At 41.2% G+C, this 24,443-nt stretch overlaps 1 protein-coding gene across 1 annotated transcript in view; it reads right to left on the bottom strand.

Annotated features, from left to right (window-relative positions):
• RTF1 (RTF1 homolog, Paf1/RNA polymerase II complex component) overlaps positions 1 to 24,443 on the bottom strand; it is a 53,861-nt gene that overhangs the window by 27,830 nt on the left and 1,588 nt on the right. Inside the window, exon 2 of the mRNA XM_055316821.1 lies at positions 12,100 to 12,210. Coding sequence (XP_055172796.1) covers positions 12,100 to 12,210 — 111 coding nt within the window. The remainder of the gene's footprint in view (positions 1 to 12,099; positions 12,211 to 24,443) is intronic.

Below are 24,443 nucleotides of genomic sequence, written 5' to 3'. Positions count from 1 at the left end.
GTTCAATTTCTTAGTCAACTGAGCTAAAATGTATCAACTTCCTGTGCTGACAATACACATATTTCCACAGGCAATAATGTATAAAACACCTTTTGCACAGCTTTGGTTATAAGAAACAGCACAACTACAAACATAATAAGGAGTCAATATTTATTGGCTGGTTATTAAACCTCTTCCAAACAGGTGTCTTCTTGGCCCTTTGTACTTCTACCAATGGGAATGTGAAGAGGCCAAGAGGGTAAAGGTCGAGCTACCAGTGTCACATGTGTGTTAAGAGTGGCTAGGTCTATTTCTGTCTACAGATTTATGTTTATCATGTGCAACAGAGCCAATTCTGAACTCCCTAGAAGAAGAAAAACTGTGTTCACGAGAGCAAAAAAGACAAATATCAAATCAAGTCCCACAAGTGATTTGAATTCAGGAGGTGTCAGGAAGCACTTTATCCTTCTATCTGCTTCAATCTGCCACTGCCTGAGCTTAGCAACTATCACTCATGTGTAGTCTATGATGTTTATCCCTCGGGGTAAAAGGAGGAAAGATAACAGTAAAAGTAGAAGAAAATAAAATGTTTTGACTTAAAAAGGGTTTTCCTGGTTAAATCTGAGTGTGGGAATGGATTCTCATTTTTTTCCTTCCAACAATCTCAAAAGAAATGAGACAATAAAGTGACCTCATCTTCCATGACCCGGACTCAATAGAGTCTGTCATGCCCCTGGTAAACAACCAGCTTCATTTATATGTGACAGGATTTGGGGGGAATTATAATAATGTATGTGACTTTACTTTAAAAAATACTAAATTCTTGGGACACATGGATGGCTCAGTCAGTTAAGGGACTGACTTGATTTGGTCTCATGTCATCATCTCAGGGTTGTGAGATTGAGCCCTACAGTGGGCTCCAATCGGCTCCTTGCTCAGTGAGGAGTCTACTAGAGATTCTCTCTCTCTCTCCCTCTACCCCTTCCCTGGCTTGTACTCTAAAATAAAAATAAATAAATATTAAAAAAATAAAAATACATATTCTTATGAATATGGCTTTTATTTTTTTAAAGATTTTATTTATTTATTCATGAGAGACACAGAAAGAGAGAGAGAGAGATGCAGAGACACAGGCAGAGGAAGAAGCAGGCTCCATGCAGGAAGCCCGATGTGGGACTCGATCCCCGGTCTCCAGGATCACACCTTGGGCTGCAGGCGGCGCTAAACTGCTGCGCCACCAGGGCTGCCCAAATATGGCTTTTAGTACCGAGAAGCTGTTTTAAGCCGTTTGTATATTTACGTTCTAAAAAAGTATCTTATTTTTGATAAACCTTTATTTAAATTTAAAATCTAATTTTAAAAACAATATATGCTCTTTATATGAAGCTTTGAAGACATAGGAAAATACTTTTAAAGTTAAAAAAAAATCATTTGGGGATCCCTGGGTGGCACAGTGGTTTAGCGCCTGCCTTTGGCCCGGGGCGTGATCCTGGAGACCCGGGATCGAATCCCATGTCGGGCTCCCGGTGCATGGAGCCTGCTTCTCCCTCTGCCTATGTCTCTGCCTCTCTCTCTCTCTCTCTGTGTGACTATCATAAATAAATAAAAATTAAAAAAAAATCATTTGGGGGCACCTGGGTAGTGCAGTTGGTTAAGCCTCAGACTCTTGGTTTTGGCTCAGGTGGTGATCTCAGGGTTGTGAGACCAAACCCCCTAATGGTTTCCATGCTCAGCACATAGTCTACTTGAAATTCTCTTCCTCTCCCTCTGCCACTTCTGCTCATGCTCTCTCTAAATAAACCTTAAAAAAAAAATTACTTGTATTTTACCACCCAAAGATATACAATCACTTAAAATTTGGGGACCAGGGGATCCCTGGGTGGCTCAGCAGTTTAGTGCCTGCATTTGGCCCAGGGCCTGATCCTGGGGTCCTGGGATCGAGTCCCACATCGGGCTCCCTGCATGGAGCCTGCTTCTCCCTCTGCCTGTGTCTATTCTCCAGGGGAAAAAAAAAAAAATCTTTGGAAGATTACTAGAACTCATTTGAGTGTCTTTCTCTATATTAAATAGTAATACATAAATAATAATGAGACTGGTCCCCCCATTTTTTTTAAAGATTGTATTTATTTATTCATAAGAGACAGGGGGGAGAGAGGGGGAGAGAGGGGGAGAGAGAGGGATGGAGGGAGAGGGGGAGAGGGGGAGAGGGGGAGAGGGGGAGAGAGAGAGAGAGAGAGAGAGAGAGAGAGAGAGAGAGAGAGAGAGGCAGAGACACAGGCAGAGGGAGAAGCAGGCTCCATGCAGGGAGCCCGACGTGGGACTTGATCCCGAGTCTTCAGGATCACGCCCTGGGCCGAAGGTGGCGCTAAACGGCTAAGCCACCCAGGCTGCCCCAAACTACAAGTTCTTGAATGCTTTTGGTCTAAGCACCTATTTGAAATATTTGCTCAACATCTCTTCTCCCAAGATGACAGTCTCTGATAAATCATAAAGGACAGGGTCAAAGCTTATGGCAGGCAACATCAATACAGAAATATCTTAATCTAGTTATAGAGCTCAGAGGTTGCTTCCCTGTCCCTGAAAAAGTCTTATTCAAAAGTCTTATTCTGTTGACCCTAAGACAGAGGTATGTGAATCCTTCTTTCATTGCCAGAGTGTGGTGGTAAATGGAGTCTGAAGAGTAAAGGACAGGATTTTTTTTTTTTTTTTGTAAAGGACAGGATTAAAGGGATGCTCTTAGGCTTTCCTCATCCAGCAGAGAGTACAGGAAGTGACCTGGCATTTAATTTTAATTTTTTAAAAGTTTTTATTTATTTATTCGTAAGAGACACAGAGAGAGGTAGAAACATAGGCAGAGGGAAAAGCAGGCTCCTTGTGGGAAGCTCGATGTGGGACTCAATCCCAGGACCCCAGGAGCATGACCTGAACCAAAGGCAGACAACTCAACCACTGAGCCACCGAGGTGCCCAATTTTTTTTTTAAGATTTATCTTACAGAGAGAAAGAGAGAGAAGGGGGGGGGGGCATGAGCACACATGCACTCACAAATGGGGGGAGGGGCAGAGGGTGAGTACCTCAAGCAGACGCCCCGCTGAGTACAGAGCCTGAGAGGTAGGGCTCAATCTGCCAACCCATATGATCCTGACCTGAGTTGAAACCAAGAGTTGGATGCTTAACTGACTGAGCCCCCCAGGTGCCCCTGACCCAGCATCTTAAAATTGTTTTGGGAACTGTGACTCTACTGAAAGGCAGGCTCTGCTGTGACCTTGAAAGTGCCCTAAAATGTACCATACAGAAGGTGAGAATGAGAAGATAAGCGCCTGCTGATGGGCATCTGAGTACAGAAGCCAGAGTATCCCCCAGTGAGAGCTATTCAAAAATAATCTGGGAGACGCCAAGGATGTGCTGCCCATCAGGACTGTCATACACATGACTACCTGTTCTCCTGGGCCTTCTATGTGGAGGCAGGCCCACACATATCACCAGGGAAGCATCATGTATACAAGTAGTCAGGAAAACCTCAAACAGAGACTGGAAAGAAGTGCTCTTAACTACTAAATTAAAAGAGATCAGCACTTTGACTCTCACTGATGTAACAGATAGTATAATGGGCAGCATTATCTAATGATACAAGGAAGGTTAGTACTATACAACCCTGTGCCAGCTTGAGTGTGTGGGGGTGGAGTAAGCAGGTCCTACTCTGGGAAGCAGATGACCTTACTGGTACTCAGCTGACAGATCAGAAGGAACATGGGGTGGCAAGTGGTTGTTTTGGACTTGGGTAGCATTGAGATGCAGGATTTTTAACATCTTGAGGCAGAAAAGCAAAGAAACTTCAAGATTTCATAGAGGTTATGTCTAATGGGCAAGGAAGATCATATTCTAGGTCTCAGGATCCAGAGTAGAATCCACAGCAGGGCATTACTCTGAAATGAATTTACAAGTGAAATGAAATACATCGAGTTAATTAGGGTTCAAGAACAGCTGGGTTAGTGATAAACCACACTGGACTTAGGGGTTAAAAGAACTGGAATACATCCCAAGCCCTTAACCTGAGAGTGTTTCCTTATCTGTACAGTAGGAATAGTAATATTACCTTGATTACTTATCAGGGTAGTTTGAGACTCAAAGGAGAGAGAATAAGAGAAGTACAGAGACCACATCAGAAACCATGAAATTCTATATAAAGGTAGGATACTATTTTATGATAGGAAAAGGAACTCTTTAAGCCTGTTTTAATATCTGAAAAAGGGGAGTCCAGATGATCTCTATGAATCCTTGGATTGATTGATTGATTGACTGATTTGAGAGAGAGAGAGAGAGAGAGAGAGAGAGAGAGAGAACGAGAACAAGCTGGGGGGAGGGGCAGAGAGCTTGACCCCAAGATCATGACCCGAGCCAAAGGCAGAAGCTTAACCCATTGAGCTACCCAGGTGCCCTGACCTCTTGGATTTTTAAAGTTGTAGGATTCTTCATGAACTGAGTGGAATACTAAGTCAAAGCAACTATCAAAAAGATTCTGTAGTCATTATTCTAGACCTTGATGGGGACCAGCAAAGAGGTGTGTGGGGGAAGACATGGTTCCTGATTTTGGTGTTTTGTTTTTTTTCTGAAAGTAGAGAAGGATCAGCAGAGTTAAAGAATAAATACAATTTAACAGAATATTAAAGAGTATGAAAGATATGAAGAATATGAAGGATAACTAAAGCTTTCTTTTACCTTCTACTGTGTAACTAATCAAAGTACAAACGATACTACTGTATTCTAAGACATCCCATATGTTTCTTTTTAAATTTTATTTATTTATTAATGAGAAACACATAGAGAGGGAGAGCGAGGCAGAGACACAGGCAGAGGGAGAAGCAGGCTCCACGTAGGGAGCCTGACGTGGGACTCAATGCCTGGGCTGAAGGCAGCGCTAAACTGCTGAGCCACCCGGGCTACCCCATCCCATATGTTTAATTGGAAAACACACAGAATCCCTACACTCAGTCACAAAAACTTACAGCCTAGTTTTGGAGAAAAAACAAAAGTGAATCAGCAATCATACAAAAAAATGTAAAAGATAATCAGTACTTCCATTCCCCTGCTTGGTGGAAGTGTCAGAATGTAAACAAGTTGAACAAGTGGTCCATGAAAATCACTTCATTTTTCTAAATTCTTTTTTTTTTTAAAGATTTTATTTATTTATTCATTATTCATGACAGAGAGAGAGTCAGAAACATAGGCAGAGGTAGAAACAGGCTTCTCGACATGAGCCTGATGTGGGACTCAATCCCAGGGACCTGGGATCACAACCTGAGTGAAAGGCTGACGCTCAACCACTGAGCCACCCAGGTGCCCCCATTTTTCCAAATTTTTACGATGAGATTTTATAGTGTCTAGGTAAATCAAGTGCTACTGTCTGTTATCTACATAGCCAAAAGCCAAGAAGTATGTAAAGAAAGAAAAAAAAAAAAGGTTTGTAAGGAATCCACATAGCTGTTGCTAAAATCAAGTACTAAAGCAGAGCATTCAGACTTAAACTACAGCGGGTCACCTGGGTTCCTGACCCCAGCGCAGATCAGATGCAGGAAGCTGAGAGTAGAGAGACTACCAAAAGAGGAGAAGAGGTGGTGCCTGGGGGCTCAGTCGGTTAAGCATCTACCTTTGGTTCAGGTCATGATACCAGGGTCCTAGGAACAAGCCCCAAGTTGGGCTCTCTGATCAGTGGGAAGCCTGCTTCTCTCTTTCCCTCTGCCTGCTTGTGCTCTTTCTCATTCTCTGTCAAAGAAATAAATTAATTTTTTTTTTTAAAGAGGAGAACAATAGCCACTCCTTACCTACATTCACAGAGGAGAAAGAAAAGATGTAAAATGCACTATCACACAGTTCAATATTCTGGAAGTCCTTATTTCACAATATAAGAAACTGCCATTCATAATCATGACTAAATCAGCAAGAAAAACTATATATAATAATACATATCAAAAAATTTCAAGTATAGTGATTTTCTAGATTTTTAAAGACTTAGTTTCAGTACTAGGGTAATTCATCTAAGTGGAACATCTTGTTCCAGAGGTATAGTGTGTATGAAAACTCCACTAAACCAATATACACACAGGGAAATACTAGCTTAGCAGGGAAGGCCTTTCTTGAGAGCTTGTGCTAATTAGGTATTATCTGTATGATAAAGCAATCACAAAATGCTCTTGGATATCTAGGTTGACTTCCCAGAGAAGTTGTTACTAAATGAATTTATAAGGAAAAGTTGTACCATTTTCAAAATGTTCTATTAATAAAAATACTGGAACCAGTAAGCGATAACAGAGTGGGAATAGGAGTGCAACTAGATCCAAGTGAGAGAATCTGAAAGATCAGATAAGAAAAAAAAGAGAAAGAAGAAGCTTCAGAAAGAAAGTAGAGCAAAATGAAATGGGGGAAAAGCAAGAGAAGAGCAAAGTCTTCAAAGACGCAGTGGGGGCATAACTGCCTCCAGAAAGAAAGGGAGAAATTCTAGGGAAGAAAAAACAGGTGTGACAAGTACTGAACTACAGGGCTGGGCCAACTGCTTTTATTTCTCAAAAATGTTGAAAACAAGACCATACAGGAAACTTTTAAAAAATAACTCTCGCTTAGGCAGAGGGTATCAGATAATTCAGGAGTTTCCTTACTTTGTCTAAGGCAGTTTTATTTGATTTTGAACAATAAAAAAAGGGTTTTCTTGTTTTTTTTCAATGTGATTTTTACTAGTAACAAGTAAGCTTTTTTTTTTCTTATTCAGCATAGCTGTTTCTATGAGATATATCCTTTTTTTTTTTAAGATTTTATTTATTTATTCTTGAGAGAGACAGAGAGAAAGAGAGGCAGAGACACAAGCAGAGGGAGAAGCAGGCTCCATGAAGGGAGCCTGATGTGGGACTTGATCCCGGGTCTCCAGAATCATGCCCTGGGCTGAAGGTGGCGCTAAACCGCTGAGCCACCGGGCTGCCCCATGAGTTGTTTTTTTTTTTTTTTTTAAAGATTTATTTTTAGGTTATCTCTACACCTAATGTGGGGCTCAAATTCACAACCCTGAGATCAAGAGTCACATGCTCCACCAACTGAACCAGCCAGGTTCCTAGACCCACCAGATTTTTAAGAAGGATTCTGAGGGTGCCTGGGTAGCTCAGTTGGTTAGGCGTCCAACTCTTGTTTTTGGCTCAGGTTAAGATCTTGGAGTCCTGAGATCGAGCCCCATGTAGGGCTCTGGACTCGGCAGGGAGTCTGCCTGAGATTCTCTCTCTCCCTCTTTCTCCCCTTTGCCCTTTCCCCCTACTTACTTGCTCTAAAATAAATAAAAATCTTAAAAAAAAAAAAAAAGGATTCTGAAACACTTGGTTTAGGACTCTGTTCTTCTTAACAAACGGACATTTTTGTTTGGGTCATTTTCCCCGCCCCCATCTTGTGAATGAGCAATAGCTAGCTCTCTCCTCATCATTTTTCCTCCCTGCCACTCCTATACCCACTCCTAGTGATGCTTTTCCTATCAAATGCTTTCAGGGACAGGAAGGGATAGCACCAAAATGCCACACCATGGCACAATGACCTACTATTGAGGTGTGATTTCCAATTTCCCAAGCTTGGTCAATGTAAATAAACCTTACAGAAAGAGTCCTGCATCTTATTTTTACATGTGCCCCCAAGATAGCATTGAGAATAATCTCTTCACGAATAATAATACACAAGTATATTTTCTTTCATTAAATTTAGGTTTTCCTCCCTGCAAAGATATTACACATGAAATATACACCATTCCCTCCCTCCCTAAACCTTACATTTTATGTCCAACGTGCCCACTTTTTTCTGCATAGGAAATAACTTTTCTCTCTCTTCTTCACCTGCCCCTGATCAATTAGCTAGATACCTTCTGGCTCTGAACTCAGAGCGTCTCTCTCCTTCTAACAAACTACCCATTAGCCTTCTAACTCAGTTCTTTTTTTTTTTTTAAGATTTTATTTATTTATTCATGAGAGACACAGAGAGAGGCAGAGACATAGGCAGAGGGAGAAGCAGGCTCCATGCAGGGAGCCCAATGTGGGACTCAATCCTGGGACTCCAGGATCATGCCCTGGGCCAAAGGCAGGCGCTAAACCACTGAGCCACCCAGGCGTCCCTAACTCCATTGTTCTTGACCAGTTTTCTGTCCTAGCAAATCTGAAGGGACCAACATACTTCTACCAGCATTTATGGCTTATAAATTACAATAAACAAGGGGTGGAAGGGGAGAAGGGGTGGGATATGTATTTTTTTAAAAAAGCTCCAGAGCAGTTTCTGACATAGGAGTTAGATCATAGATTCCACCTGAGAATTGCCACTTGAACAACCAAACTTTAAGAAGACTAGGTTGTAGATCATACAGATATAAGCACCATGGCAGGAATCAGAAGACATAGTAAATTACTTCAGTATGTGGTTTTTACCTACAAAGATGTATGAATATCACAAGAGAGGGGAAAAAAGCAAGAGCCTCTGTCTCAAACTTCACATATTAAGGATCTCGGCAGAAGTCCCCTACCTACCTTAGAATATCTTTAAGGCAGCCATAAATCTGAGTTCATGTTACACCACTGAGTTCTCCAGTAGTTTCCAGGGTTTTAAAAAAAATTTAAATCTTTTTGGACAGTCTGCTTAACTGTCCAAAATAATGAAATACCTGAGCTTTGAGGTGATCTGTGCTAAGCTAGTAGCCTAGGCCAAAGACTGATATGATAATGCAAACCAAGGAGGCACCTTTCAGAATAACCATGTTGTAGAGGCTGCTATTCCAGCAGGAGGTGGGGAGAAGGAGACTGGAGTAGAACTCTACATAGCAGGTGGACCTGGGACCCAGAGGCAGCAGTAAGAGCTAAGAACCTTGTGGGGGGAAGTTATTCCAAGTCTCATCCCCACTGAGCAGGGTGCAGCTTATGTGTTAGCTTATTCTCTAACAAGCACATAAGCAGTTGGGTAGCATTCTAAGATGAGGACATTTAGACTTGGTTAAGTAGCTATGAGTGACAAAGGGAATTATAAGCCATAGAAGCTTTTAGAACTGGATCTCTGCTAGTACAAGTTTTGGACTCCTCTAATGCTATGAGGTTGACACATACTCTGCCCTTCTGGTAGAAGCAGCTAAAAATAATAAAGGGAATCCCTATAGTAACTGTATACCCAGGACTCTGATCTAATAACAGGAATATGGAGAACCAAATACTTCAAAGGAACCCACAGAAGCCAACTTTGGAAACATGAAAAATAAAAGTAGTTCGTGTAGGAATAGTGGGAAAAGGAATTACCTCAAGATTTTCCCGTATTGTCTATGCATTTTTTAAAAAATATTTTATTTATTTATTATTCATGAGAGACAGAGAGAGAGAGAGGCAGAGACACAGGCAGAGGGAGAAACAGGCTCCATGCAGGGACCCCGACGTGGGACTTGATCCCAGGTCTCCAGGATCACGCCCTGGGCGGAAAGTGGCGCTAAACCGCTGAGCCACCCAGGCTGCCCTGTCTATGCAATTTTTTTTTAAAAGAAAAACAAAAAAGCAAACTATTACTTCATTGAGCCCACTGCTTTTCTAACAGATTGAGTCATTTTATCAGTTTGAGAGGAATTACGGTTCCTCTAGTTAATATAGTATATTAAAAATAAACAAAAGAAAAAAACTGTGTTCACTACCTCTTGCTGTGGAAAGCAATTTCAGGCCTACTGAATTACTTACAATTAAGAGAACTTCACTACAGTCAATCAGAATGCAATCATTCCTAATTTGCATATGTAGGCACTGGTAAATACTGTTTTAGCTGTTAATTAAACTTCATTATAATAAAAACACTTTTGACTTTAGTGGAACTTTAAAGCAAAATAAGTATACTGTTAAAAATATTTACCTAGGGGTGCATGAGTGGTTTGGTCGCTTGAGCATCCAACTCAATCTCGGCTCAGGTCTTGATCTCAGGGTTGTGAGTTCAAGCCCCATGCTGGGCTCCGAAACACACACATACACACACACCCCTCCCAACTGCAGGCTATGAGATACAACAGAACAGTGGTATCTAGCCTCTCTTTAGGAAATTACTAAAAGGAAAAAGAGTATTTTAAATCAAATGAGGAACATGTAGGAGGGCTTCAAGCCCTTTCCCTCATTTCCTCTTCCACTAAGGTTCTAGATCTTTCAGGGTCTTGTTTGGTGGTGAGCAGTTTGGAAAAATCACTTTGGTTTAAACAACCAACAGCTAAATTTTCCTCCTTAAAAGTTACCACTACCACTCTGAAGGTGCTGATTCAATCTATCCAAAGAAAGCTTCTTGTCTTGCTATTTCCCACTAACATATGGCATTCTTTTTTTTAAAATTTTTTAAAAAGATTTTATTCATTTATTCATGAGAGAAAGAGAGAGACAGACAGACAGACAGAGACAGAGACATAGGCAGAGGGAGAAGCAGGCTCCATACAGGGAGCCTGATGTAAGACTCGATCCCAGGACTCTGGGATCACGACCTGAACCGAAGGCTGATGCTAAACCATTGAGCCACCCAGGCATTCCTTTTTAAAAATATTTTATTTAGGGGATCCCTGGGTGGCTCAGCGGTTTGGCGCCTGCCTTTGGCCCAGGGCGCAACCCTGGAGTCCCCGGATCGAGTGCCGCGTCAGGCTCCCGGCATGGAGCCTGCTTCTCCCTCCTCCTGTATCTCTGCCTCTCTTTCTCTCTATGCCTAAAATAAATAAATAAATAAATAAATAAATAAATAAATAAATAAATAAATAAATAAATAAATAAATAAATAAATAAATAAATTTTAAAATAACTAACTAAATATTTTGTTTACTTTTTAAGCCATACCCAATGTGGGGCTTCAACTGAGGACCCTAACATCAAGAGTTACATGCTCCACTGACTGAGTCAGCCAGGCACCCCAACATATGGTATTCTCTTATTTTTTTATTTTTTAAAAAGATTTTATTTATTTATTCATGAGAGATAGAGAGAGAGAGAGAGAGAGAGAGAGAGAGAGGCAGAGACACAGGCAGAGGGAGAAGCAGGCTCCACGCAGGGAGTCCGAAGTGGGACTGGATCCCGGGTCTCCAGGATCAGGCCCTGGGCTGATGAGCCACCTGGGCTGCCCTCTCTCTCTTTTAAAGATTTCTTTATTTATTTGAGAGAGTCCTCATGTGCAAGTTGAGGGAGGAGCAGAGGGAGAGAATCTTCAAGTAGACTCCTTACTGCATGCAGAACCTGATAAGAGGCTCAATCTCACAACCCTGAGGTCATGACCTGAGCTGCAACCAAGAGCCAGACACTCAACTGACTGAGCCAGCCAGGTGCCCCAATATATGGCATTCTTGACAGAATTTCCTTTTCCTTTTTTTTTTTTTGTTTTTTTGTTTTTTTGTTTTTTTGAGAGAGGGAGAGGATGAGTGCGTGCACAGTGGGGAAAGGGCAGAGGGAGAATCCCAAGCAGGCGCCATGCTCAGAGCCGGGGGGCTCAATCACAGCCCTAAGATCATGACCTGAGCCAAAATGAAGAGTCTGCTGCCTAAAGGACTGAGCCACCTAGAGGCCCCCAGGATTTCTTTTCTAACATGAAAGTGGAATAAAAAAAATGAAAAAAAAACCCCGATAAAACAGAGATGAAGGCTAAGAGGTTGTGCCTCTGCTTTTGCAACAGGGCTGGAAACAAGCAACTAAACAATAGCCACAAGTGCCCTGCAGAGGGGCCCACTAGGTAACTGACCACACATGGAAACATGACAATTCAAGAGCTTTCCTTACACAATTCTTTTTTTTTTTTTTTAATTTTTATTTATTTATGATAGTCACAGAGGGAGAGAGAGAGAGAGGTGCAGAGACATAGGCAGAGGGAGAAGCAGGCTCCATGCACCGGGAGCCCGATGTGGGATTCGATCCTGGGTCTCCAGGATCGCGCCCTGGGCCAAAGGCAGGCGCCAAACCGCTGCACCACCCAGGGATCCCTCCTTACACAATTCTATTTCCCTAAGAAGTTCTGGTAGGTCTTAGGCAGAAACATCTCAGTTTAAGGAAAAGAAGCTGTCAGGAGTCACCAACTCGGGACCTTCGACTACTGCTCAGTCCCTGGGGCCAAGCCCATCCACACCCACCTCATCATCACTGTTGGACGTCTCAGAGTCTGAGGAGGCTGCAGGCTGACTCACAGGCGGCTCCTTCTCCTCAGAGTCACTCCGCTTCCGCTTTGCCAGAGACAAGAGCTCCTAACAGGGCAGAAGCAGACACATGAGTTTTGCTCAACAAAGAAAAAAACATTCAAGAATAGCAAAATGCCCACCTTACCTAGGTCTCTTCTACCTCTGTGCTTTCAACTAAAAATCGTCATCACAGGGACTTTTATCACACAGATACACTGCCAGTGTTCCTAAGCACTAAAGAAATGTTTTCAAAATCTGTCCCTTTCTTCTTAATGGGAGATGTATATCTGAAATGGAAAAATGATTATAAAAGTGAACTGCAGGCTACTCCCAAATTGTCACTATTTCCACTATTTCCAGCTACAGGAGTACTGAATCTTAGAAACTGATATGAGACCCATGTTTTCAAAGGTAATTTGTTTACTGTTTTTACAAGTCTAACTAATATTCCAAGCATCCTCTTATTGTAATTCATGGAAAAAATTGGCATTTGTGGGATTGTTCTGAATAAGCTGACAAACTACAAGATTTTTTTTTCCTGGTGATTTATGACAGATTACAGCAGGAGGGATGTACCACTAAGAGTTATGGCTAGAACCAGAATTTGCTCTCACATGGTTCCTCTCTTCTGTTACTTTTTTTTTTTTTTTAAGATTTTATTTATTTATTCATGAGAGACACAGAGAGGGAAGCAGAGACACGGGCAGGGGGGGAAGCAGGCTCCACGCAGGGAGCCCGACATGGGACTCAATTCTGGGTCTCCAGGATCACACCCTGGGCCGAAGGCGGCGCCAAACCCCTAAGCCACCAGGGCTGCCCTCTTCTGTTATTTCTTATCAACTTAGTTCAGTAACTCAAAAATGCAACAAAAGGAAATTTCTCTGGTTCTTGCTCCCTGTAGTATCATTACCAATCCAAAATTATTCTGTACTTACTAAGCACCAGGTACTTTTCTAAATATCTAATATTTAATCTTCGTGACAATCTTTTTTTTAAAAAAAAGATTTTATTTATTCATTCATAGAGACACACAGAAAGAGGCAGAGACACAGGCAGAGGGAGAAGCAGGCTCCATGGCAGGGAGCCCGATGCGGGACTCGATCCCGGGTCTCCAGGATCACACCCCAGCTGTAGATGGTGCTAAACCGCTGCGCCACCAGGGCTGCCCTCTTCGTGACAGTCTTAAAGTATGTATTGTCATCATCCCTATTTGAAGATAAACTAAGCAGCAGGAGAGGTTAAAAATTTACTCAGGGTAACACAGCTAGTACATGACAGAGCCAGGATTCAAATCAGGGCAGATAGAACCCTAGCTCAAAATTCAGTCATGGTTTATCAGTCTAAAGCATGTTTCCCTTCTGCCAAAAAAGAGAAAACTACTACTAATAAATACTAGTAGTATTATTTCTTGATGATGATGGTGTTCTACAATTAAAGGTCAAGTGCCAAGATGTATTTTAAAATAATAGACTGCCTACAAAGTATCTGTTTTCTTCTTCCAGTTTCTATTTTAGGCATAGACTGGCCAGAATGAGAATATGACCTTCTCAGATTAACAGCTGACCCACTCTTCTCCTTCATAAGCAGTCATGAAATGTTACTCTTCTCATTTCACTGATGAGAGCTACCATACCAACTTCCTGAAAAGGCTGAAGATCATAAGAACGTCTACTTTTTCACTGTAAATATTAACTCGTATAGACAAAATGCAAATTACAGCAATAAGTGTGTGTTTACTGTCTTTTAAAAACTTTAGGGGGCACCTGACTGGCTTAGTCAGTGGAGCACATCTCTTGATCTTGGGTTGTGAGTTTGAGCCCCACGTTGGGTACAGAGATTACTTAAAAATAAAATCTTTAAAAACAAAACCAAAAAACAGGTGCACCTGGATGGCTCAGTCAGTTCAGCATCTGACTTTAGCTCAGGTCAGGATCTCAGGCCCTGGGATTGAGCCCTACATTGGGCTCTGCACTCAGTGGGGAGTCTGCTTGTCCCTCTCCCTCTGCCCCTCCCCCTACTCTTGTACGCATGCTCTGGGAAATGAAATCTTTAAAAAATAAATTTGTGAAAAAAAAACACACCTTGAGGTATAATTTAGTGCATTTTATTTTTTCTTACGTATAAATTCTAAGAATTTGACAAATACATAGAGTTTAACCATTTCCACAATTAAGATATAGGATAGTTCCATCATCCCCACAAATATTGCTGTAATTTGCATTTGGTTAATAGGAGTTACCGTTGTGATACAACACAATACAAGGGTGTTCTTATGAGCTTCAGGCTAACTTCCAGGAAGTTAGTGCTCTTTATATCCCTTCCTCCATCCTCTGACAACCATAGACCTGTTTTCTGTCCCTATAGATAGATCTGCTTATTACAGAATAACATATAAATAGAACTGTATAGTATGTAACCTTTGAGACTGGCTTTTTTACTTAGCATAATGCATTTGAGATTCATCCATGTTGTAGCATATATTAGGAGCTTGTTCCTTTTTATTGTTAAGTAGTATTCCATTGTGTGGATGTATCACACTTTATTTACCAGTTGAAAAATATTTGGGTTTCCATTTGGGAGCAATTACATGTTCATATACAGGTTTTTGTGTGCATGTAAGTTGTTGTTTTTTAAGATTTATTTTAGGGGCACCTGGGTGTCTCGGTTAAGTGTCTCCTCGGTGGGGAGTCGGCTTCACCCTTTCCCCCTCTCTCATATAAATAAATAAAATTTTAAAAAAAGAAAAAGATTTTAGAGTGTGCATGTGAGATAGTGCAAGCAGGTGGGTGAGGGGTGGTGCCAGAGGAAAGAGGAGAGAAAATCCTCAAGCAGACTCCTTGCTAAGGGTGGAGCCCAATGTGGGGCTCAATCCCAGGACTCTGAGATCATGACCTGAGCTAAAATCAAGGGTCAGATGCTTAACCAACTGAGCTAAGTGTAAGTTATTTCACTTGGGTAAATACCTAAAAGTGGGATTGCTGGTAATTGGCATATGGCCTTTACTATTATCTTTCCCCCTGAATTACCTTAATGCAAATTTATAAAGTTTAGAAAGATTTCTGTTAAGTGATCTCTTTCCTGACCCTTTGAAATTCACAAATGCACTAGAAATCTGTTTTAACACCAACTCATTATCAACTGGGATTTGGAAACGTATCCATCAAATCCTGCCCTGGAACATTAACAAGTGGTAGACAATCATTAAAAATTACTGTAACTAAAGTGTTAAAATGTTAATACTCCCTTCCTGATAAAGTTCCACTCCATACTAAAAACCTAACAAATGTCTCTCCTTCATCCACAAACAACTGCATCTGATAGTCCTTCTTCTCCTATGACATAAATACCATATTAACAATAGTATGGTGACAGCAAAGACATTCTTAACAATGTGAAATATACAAGTTAAGAATTGTACAGGAAATTACTGGGGAACATATGGCAAGGTTACTCTTTATAGTTAAGTCCCCTAGGCTACCGAGGGCTCCTAAGTACAGCCAAACAGACCAATGTGCAACAGAAAGGTCTTTTCAACAGGCACATGTGAAGAGAGCTACTATCTGTAGGGGTGACTGATCCAATAACCAGGACTTGAAAAAGCCAATCTAAAACTGATCTGTATGGGGATCTCTGGGTGGCTCAGTGCTTTAGTGCCTGCCTTCGGCCCAGGGCGTGATCCTGGAGTCCTAGGATTGAGTCCCACATCAGGCTCCCTGCATGGAGCCTGCTTCTCCCTCTGCCTGTGTCTCTGCTTCTCTCTATCTCTCATGAATAAATAAAATCCTTAAAAATAAATGAATGAATGAATGTGATCTGTGCACAGGGTATAGGTCCACCTACAGCTCTCTTCTGCCAGTCCAATTCAACAGTACCATGCTTGCTGAGACGTTTCTGTGTGTCCAGTGATGCTCTCTCATCACTATCCCTATATTTCAACTCATCCAGTGAAAACCTTCCCTATTTTTCTTGGTGTTTGTCTAAGGGAATGGCAGTTGGGGGTGCCAGCATGGTATATCAAATTTAAGCTGAACTAAAGATCTGCTTAAATTAAGGCCAATGCCCAATATACTAAAGATATGGCTGTGTAGGACACCACATCTGTTTTCTAGAGCAGTTTCATTAACATTGTTTAAAAGCCATATTTAACATTAAACTAGACTGTCAAAACTGAGACCCTAAAGTAAAGCAAGCCTAACTACACTAAGGTAATGTTTGTTAAAACAGTATTATTCTGGTTAAGATTAGAATTCTAATCCCATCAATACATGAAGACTCATAAACCTTAAGATTTAATTCCCCTACACCATCATTCACAATGTACTTTTTGTGAGGTTATATCAGGGTCAATTGGCAATAAGGCAACTTAGCTCCCTCCTACTTACTTAAAGAAAATTAAATCTCATCTCTTTAATCAAACCTCCCGTGATCACATGAAAGTGGGATACATATTCTATACCCCAGAAATGAGACTAAAAGCCCATATGGATAGGCCTCGGAGGTTTTTATGGCTAATTAGCATGCTGAGCTCTTTTCCCCTTATTCATGCCACAAATATAACTACTGTAAATAATTATTACCAGCTAGCATGACCAAACATCTTGGTTTGCTCAGAACTGTCCTGGTTCTAGCACCTGAATGTCCTGAATTCTAGAAACTCCTCAGTTCCAGGCAACCTGGCACAGATGGCCCTACTACCGGCACCTATTATGTACCACCAAGCCATGGGTAGACACTCATGAAAAAAGGAGACATTGACCTTGAGTTTAAAAATGAGTGAGGGAGACAATAACACAAAACTTGTTATATCTCATGATAAGTGCTAAGAAGGAAGTGAATCAAGTGAATGAGGAACATATCTGTGATAGGGTGATCCACGGAGGCTACTCTGAGGCAACTGCATTTAGGATGAAGGAGAAAAGAGAGGTGCAGTTTTCTGGGCAGAGATCTCCAGGTGGAATAGCTAAGGCCATGAAGCTGGCAACAGCTTGGCCTGGTCAAAGAACTGAAGGAGAACCGTGTGACTGGAGCTTAGAGGGCAAGGGGGAGAACAAAGTAAGGCTGTTTAGAGGTAAGAAGAGACCAGATCATTCCAAGTTTATAAGGCAGGATCAGGAGCAAGTGTCTTATTTGAAGGCAAAGGGAAGCCATCAAATGGTTTTAAGGGGAGTAACCACTCCCAGAGGGTTTTTTTTAAAGAGCACTCTGACAGAGGGGCCAGGGTGGGAGTGGAGGAAGGAGTCATAAGGAATCCAGAGCAGTGTCATCAGAGGGAATGGTGACCTGGACCGGGGAAGTAGCCACAGGACAGAGAGAGGGAGGACTAGAGAGATAGTGAGATAGAGGAGTAATTCACACGGGTTGGTCATTCATTCATTCATTCCTGAGAGAGACACACACAGAGGCAGAGACACAGGCAGAGGGAGAAGCAAGCTCCATGCAGGGAGCCCGATGTGGGACTCGATCCCAGAACTCCGGGATCATGCCCTGAGCCAAAGGCAAACGCTCAACTGCTGAGCCACCCACACGTCCCCACACAGGTTTAAATCTGAGATGTGGGGGCACCTGGATGATTCAGTCAGTTAAGTGTCTGACTCTTGATTTGGGCTTAGGTCATGATCTCAGGGTTGTGAGATGGAGCTCCAAGTCGGGCTCTGCACTGGGCATGGAGCCTGCTTAAAATTCTCTCTCCCTCTGCTCTTCCCCATCTCTTTCTCTCTCTCTCTCTCTCATTCTTCTCTCTCTCTCCCTCCTTCCCCACCCTTCCAGAAAATGATATGATATGATATGATTCTTTCATATCAAAACTATAGGCAGAGGAACAGGATTCCAATGGTGGATACTTGGTTACCTTTCAGATGTAAGGAATGGAGCCATTGTGTGTATGTTTTTTGGGACAGAATGGTATTTGTTTTGTTGGAACTATTTTATTTTATTTATTTATTTTTTTAAATTTTTATTTATTTATGATAGTCACACACACACACACAGAGAGAGAGGCAGAGACACAGGCAGAGGGAGAAGCAGGCTCCATGCCGGGAGCCTGACATGGGATTCGATCCCAGGTCTCCAGGATCGCAACCTGGGCCAAAGGCAGGCGCTAAACTGCTGCGCCACCCAGGGATCCCCGTTGGAACTATTTTGAACAAGCATCTATTATTTTTATCATGTTTTTGAAAAGATTATTAATTTATTTGAGACAGAGACTGCACAAATGGGAGGGGGGGCAGTGAAGGAGAGGAGGCGACTCCCTGCTGAGTCCCAGGACCCTGGGATCATGACCTGAATGGAAATCAAGAGTCAGATGCTTAACCAACTGAGCCACCCAGGTGCCCCTCTACTATTTTTATTGAAAGAAAAATAAAACAATGAACATATATACAAAAACCATTCTGAGTTTTTTAAAACTTTTTATTTTTTATTTTTTTAAGATTTTATTTATTTATTAACGAGAGACACAGAGGGAAAGAGAGACAGAGGCAGAGACACAGGCAGAGGGAGAAGCAGGCTCCATGCAGGGAGCCTGACATGGGACTCGATCCTAGGTCTCCAGGATCACACCCCGGGCTAAAGGCAGCGCTAAACTGCTGAGCCATCCGGGCTGCCCAAACCATTCTGAGTTAATTCCAAAGTGGCAGTATAACAATCCTTTATATTTCACATGATTCCCAAATAATTATAATTGTAGTTAAACTACTGAGTTGTATAAATGCCCACAGTTATAAAATTGACAAAATCATTTTCCAACCCATTCAAAAACAAAAGGCACATGAATTTTCTTTTAATTCTACTATTGTTACTGGTTTTTACTTAGTTCCCTTTTCTAATATACTTTTTAACTAATGCACATTTCTTCTTCCCTTAAAGAAGGGATATCAGTATTACAGTAGAGGAGTCGGAATAAGAACTTAAGAACTCCTAAACTGACAGTCTCTTATCTCTGAGTAATCCTGCTGTAACCAGAAAAGTCAGAAAACTTTCCACCATGGATATGCCAAGTAGCATTTGCATATTCAACAAAGATTTATTAAGTGCTTACTCTGCATCAGGTAGGCATTATTTCCTTTCTTTAAAGATTTTATTTATTTGATAGAGAGAGAGAGAGAGAACATGCACACATACCATCGGGGGGAACAGGAGAGAGAGAAGCAGGCTCCCTGCTCCCAGGACCTGAGCAGAAGGCAGGTGCTTAGTAAACTAAGCCATCCAGGTGGCCCTTCTTTTTCTAAGATTCTATCTATTTATTCCAGAGAGAAAGAGTGTGCAAGCAAGAGTGAGCCAGGAGGAGGAGGAGCAGAGGGAGAGGGACAAGAAGATGCCACACTGACAGTGGAGCCCAATGCAGGGCTCAATCTCAGACCATGACCTGAGCCAAAGCCAGGTCACCCAGGTGCCCTAGGCAGGCGTTATTTTCAACTACCTATTTGACATCTCCACTTAGATTAACTCAAAGACAACTTTTTTTTTTTTTTAAGGTTTCATTTATTTATTTGAAAGAGAGCATGTGCACAGGCACACAGGCAGGGGGAGTCTTAGAGGGAGAAGGAGAAGCAGACTCTCCACTGAGCAGGGAGCCAATGTGAGGCTCCATCCCAGGACCCTGAGCCACTCATTACAACAACTTTCATTACAAACAACTTTCAACTCCACATCCATGAGGGAATTCATACTCTTCACCTTTATACCTAATCTTCCCCTAGCCCCATCTCATGCTAGGACTTCCTCTTCCTCACTCCCAACATCCAATCAATCATCAAGTCCTCTCATTTTATTCTGAATATTATGTCCAATCAAATCTACTTCCCGTTGCCTCTGTAAGCACTGTACCACTCCAAGTCAGGCATTCATTCAGCAAACATTGACAGGGTACCTGCCACATACCAGCCACTGTCTTAGGTGCATGGATACTATAGTAAACAAACAGCTTTGCCTTCCTGGAGCTTCCATTCTAGTGGAACTTAATGCTTTCTACCATCTCTCACCTGGACTCCTCTTTCTACCACTTAACTGGTGTCCCTTTCTCCAAGCTACTCTCCACCTGACAACCTAGGCAAACTTTTTAAAAGACAAACCTGAAACCTTTTCTAGCTTAAAATCCTTCAGTGGTTTCTCATTACCCTCAGAATCAAGTCCTTTAACATTACCGACATGGCCCTACAAGTAACTTTAGAACTTTTTAACCCCAGCGCAGAGTAAGACCAATTATATCTCATGAGCCAGTATATGTACAAAATACACGTAATAACAATAATCCTTTTTTTTACAATAATCCTTGTTACTAAGACTGATACATGATTGATTTCTTTCTTAAGATTTTATTTTTTTAAAGTAAATGCTATAAATAAATAAATAAATAAATAAATAAATAAATAAAGTAAATGCTACTACATTCAACATGGGGCTCGAACCTACAATCCCAAGATCAAGAGTCACATGCTCTACCAACAGAGCCAGCCACGCGCCCCTGATGTTTTCTATTTGATTCAATTTCATTTTCATTTTTAATGCTGGTTGTTATTCACTAAACTGACTTTCTCATCTTCAAAGGGTCCAAACAGGGACTACTACAGCTTCATTTGTACCTTCTCTCTCTTCAACCCATTAAGTTCCAGTCACTGTGTGTTTCTTTCAGTTTCATTAGGGTGCTAGGTCCTTCCTGCCTCAATGCTTTTGTACATGCTAGTCCCTCAGCCATGAACACTCAACATGCCTCTACTGTTTAGCCTAATCTTTTCCTTAACACATATTCCAACTCTGTTTAAGTATTACTCCCTCCACCGTAGTATAGCATCACTTGTCACACTCTCACAATATCCTTGCTCTTCGCTCATAGCCTCTAGTCAAACTGTGAGAAAAAGACCCTGAGCAAAGCTTACCCCACACTCACCACCCCCTCTCTGTCTCCTCTAAGCTCCTTGAAGGTGGAAACTGCTTCCATTTTGTTCACTCAATAGCCTCGGTGCCTAATACTGTCTAACACATTTGTTGCAAGATAAACAATCTCTGCCCTTGGGGAACTTACAATTTAGAAAGGGAGCAATAAGTACACCAATAGATCTGGTGCTCAAAGATGGGTTTTGAATTTTTCCTAAAAGCCTCTTCGCTAAAGCTCCCAGGGGACTCAATCTCCCCTGCACAGAAAAGGTAAGTGAAATTAGCAAATGAGTTACATCAAGCTGGATGCAACATGACACAAATTAAAACTTCACAGGTTAACACTTGACACTTCTCACAAGTTTTTCATCTTAGACTTCTATGAAATTCTGCTCTAACATAAAAGAGGGACAACTTTTAAATTTCCCAACTTTTATGGGGAAGATTTATGGAAGGATACTTTATAACAATGATATTTTTTACATTTAATATCTAAAAATAACTCCCAGAAAATACTTAGGGACCTATTTTTTCAAAGACAAATTTAATTATTGCTACTTCAAGTATCATGAGCAGAGAAGAGGACATAGCAACATCACCATTTTAAATAAGAAAGGAAATTATGAAATAAAGCATTCCAGTATGCAAGTAGCTCATTGTTTTTCTTGAGAAAGACAAAGTAAAGTTTTCAGAAATACTGAGTTATACTGATCTGAATAGAGAACTCTTATTCCTTTATTATCTTGGATGCTTTTCATTTTATAAGACCCACAGCATAAATATTATTCCACAAAAAGTGACATTATTTCCAAATAAGTATGTGATAGGGTAAAAACAAAACAAAACAAAACAAAAAAATCTAGGTTTGCTTCAAACTCTTTTCCAAGAGGTCCCAAAAGCAAGTATCTTCAGGATTTGCAACTTTAAAATGCTGAAGATGGGGCACCCAGGTGGTGCAGTGGGTTAAGCATGTGACTCTTGGTTTCAGCTCAGGGTATGATCTCAGGGTTGTGAGATGGAGCCCTGCTTCCAGTTCCATGCTGAGTGCAGAATCTGCTTGAGATTCTCTCTCCTTTACCCTCTGTCCCTCCCACTCAAGGGTTGTCACTGGCTTGCTTGCACGCTCTCTTTCTCTCAAATAAATAAATCATTAAAAAAATGTTGAAGAAAGGGTGTGCCCAACATAAAAAAAAATAAGGTCACTATCGGGCCACATTTTAAAAGAAATCCTTCAAATTCTCAAAGGTCTGAGTTTTTAAAAGTTAAAGCAATTTTAAACTACTTCGATTCAGTTCCTACACATCTCTTTTCCCATCATGAAGAAAGGAAAAAAGGAAATAGGCCTCAATAAAAAAGCATCCCAACAATTCAAATAGCTTCAGAGATTCAGAACAGCCAACAGCTCTGCTACCTCAAATACGTCCATCAAGTTTCTTCCATTGTGCACACACTATAGCTGGGTCAGGAGGCTATTTCTCTCCCCAACTAGAGTATCTTACTAAAAAGATTAACTTGCAAAAAAAAAAAAAAAAAGATTAACTTGCACACAGACAATGGTCTCGATCATTAACATAAATAAGTACCTGGACTCTATCTGGTAAAAACGCAGAGTCCAGGGCTCTATCTCCTGAGAGTCTGATTCAGTAGGTCTGGGATGGGAGCCCCTGCAAAGTACATTTATTTATTTTTTAAATTTTATTTATTTATTCATGAGAGATACAGAGAGAGAAGGCAGAGACACAGGCAGAGAGAGAAGCAGGCTCCATGTAGGAGCCCGACGCGGGACTCGATCCTAGGACTCCAGGATCATGCCCTGGGCCAAAGGCAGGCGCTAAACCGCTGAGCCACCCAGGGATCCCATTTTAAATAAGCAACTGAGAGAGTTTCTGACACAGGTGGTCCTCCTTCCACCACCAGGAAGAATCAGTATAGTAGGCTTACCTGCCTTACCTTCAGCAAGGACTAAGTTGGAAATATTTCTAGCATAATGGCTTAGAATCCCTTCTGGAAAACCCAGGAACAAAAGACCTCCTTTCTAACTGCTTCACTCTCACACTAGACACTTAGATTTGTTATGGTTTTGTCTTTTCCACAAGGACCTTACACTAGACAGCAAATATGACGCTATACCCCTAATGAAGACCCAGAACTAGGTGGAGCAGCCAAAGACATCTTGTTTAGAAAGGCCCAAATGCATTAATTTTGTTCTGAGGATTCCAAAGACCCCCAAACCAGCCTGATTTTGAACTTCTGCTAAAGGTCTCTGGTGAAAAGTTCTAGAGGGCAGACTGATTCCTCTGAGAGCCTAGAGCAACACTAAACAGATAGAAGGCACAGGTACCTCTGTTAGGATATGCAGGGAAAGGGAATTTTGATCTGGTTCCCATCTAAGAATGCCAGTAAGTGGGGATCCCTGGGTGGCTCAGAGGTTTAGTGCCTGCCTTAGGCCCAGGGCGTGATCCTGGAGTCCCGGAATCGAGTTCCACGTCGGGCTCCCTGCATGGAGCCTGCTTCTCCGTCTGCCTCTCTCTCTCTCTCTCTCTCTCTCTCTCTCTCTCTCATGAATAAATAAAATCTTTAAAAAAAAAAAGAATGCCAATAAGTGTAGTTGAAGAGGAGAAAGTTGAAATTGGTGTTAAATTAGGTATCAGGTATTACTTACAAATTTCATGCTAATTTCTTTTCATAAACAGAACTGGGTTTAAGTTGAAACCCCTTCCAGTGTCCACTCTGGAAGAGCTCATTGTGGATCAGGTAAAACCTCTCTACCACAAAAAGAAAACTCTGAACTCATTTCATTTGTTAGAATTTTGTGGAAAATCATTAGAGTAACTTGCAACTTTATTCATCACAGGAACAGAGGTCTCAGAGTGCTTTACCAAGGAAGCTCCCATATAATCTCTTTAATTGATGTAACAATTCTCTCCAAATTATTCAAAGTACTTTACAAATACGAATTCTAGCAACATGGAAAATGACCATTAAACATCTTTCTCATTTTGCACTATGAAAAGTTAAAAGACTAATAGATTAAGTTGGTATAGTGAAGAGTATGTGCCTTACAATCATGCAGATGTGGAGTTCAAATTTCAACTCTACCACTAACAAATTGTGTTAATCTAGGTAAATGACTTCTTCAATCTCCATCTTCCTCATATATAAAATGGAGAAAATAATACCAACTCCACCATAATTTGAAAACTTGACAAGGTAAATAAAGCACTGATTGAGGGGACTGGCTCACCCCAAGCACTATGTAAATGGTAGCTGATGTTTTCACATTTCTAGATTTAAAAAAAAAAAAATTCTAATCCTCCCAAGTGCCAGTCTAAAATTATCAACCAAACTTTTCCAGCCAAGAATGGATTTTTTATAGTTTTGTAAATTTCAAGAGCCTTTCAGCCAGAACATTTTCAACTTTTAATTCC

Source organism: Nyctereutes procyonoides, unplaced genomic scaffold (assembly GCF_905146905.1).
Source record: "Nyctereutes procyonoides isolate TBG_1078 unplaced genomic scaffold, NYPRO_anot_genome, whole genome shotgun sequence".
NCBI lineage: Eukaryota > Metazoa > Chordata > Mammalia > Carnivora > Canidae > Nyctereutes > Nyctereutes procyonoides.
The sequence above is the reverse complement of the archived record's forward strand: the minus strand, read 5'-3'. Positions and strand labels throughout refer to the sequence as shown.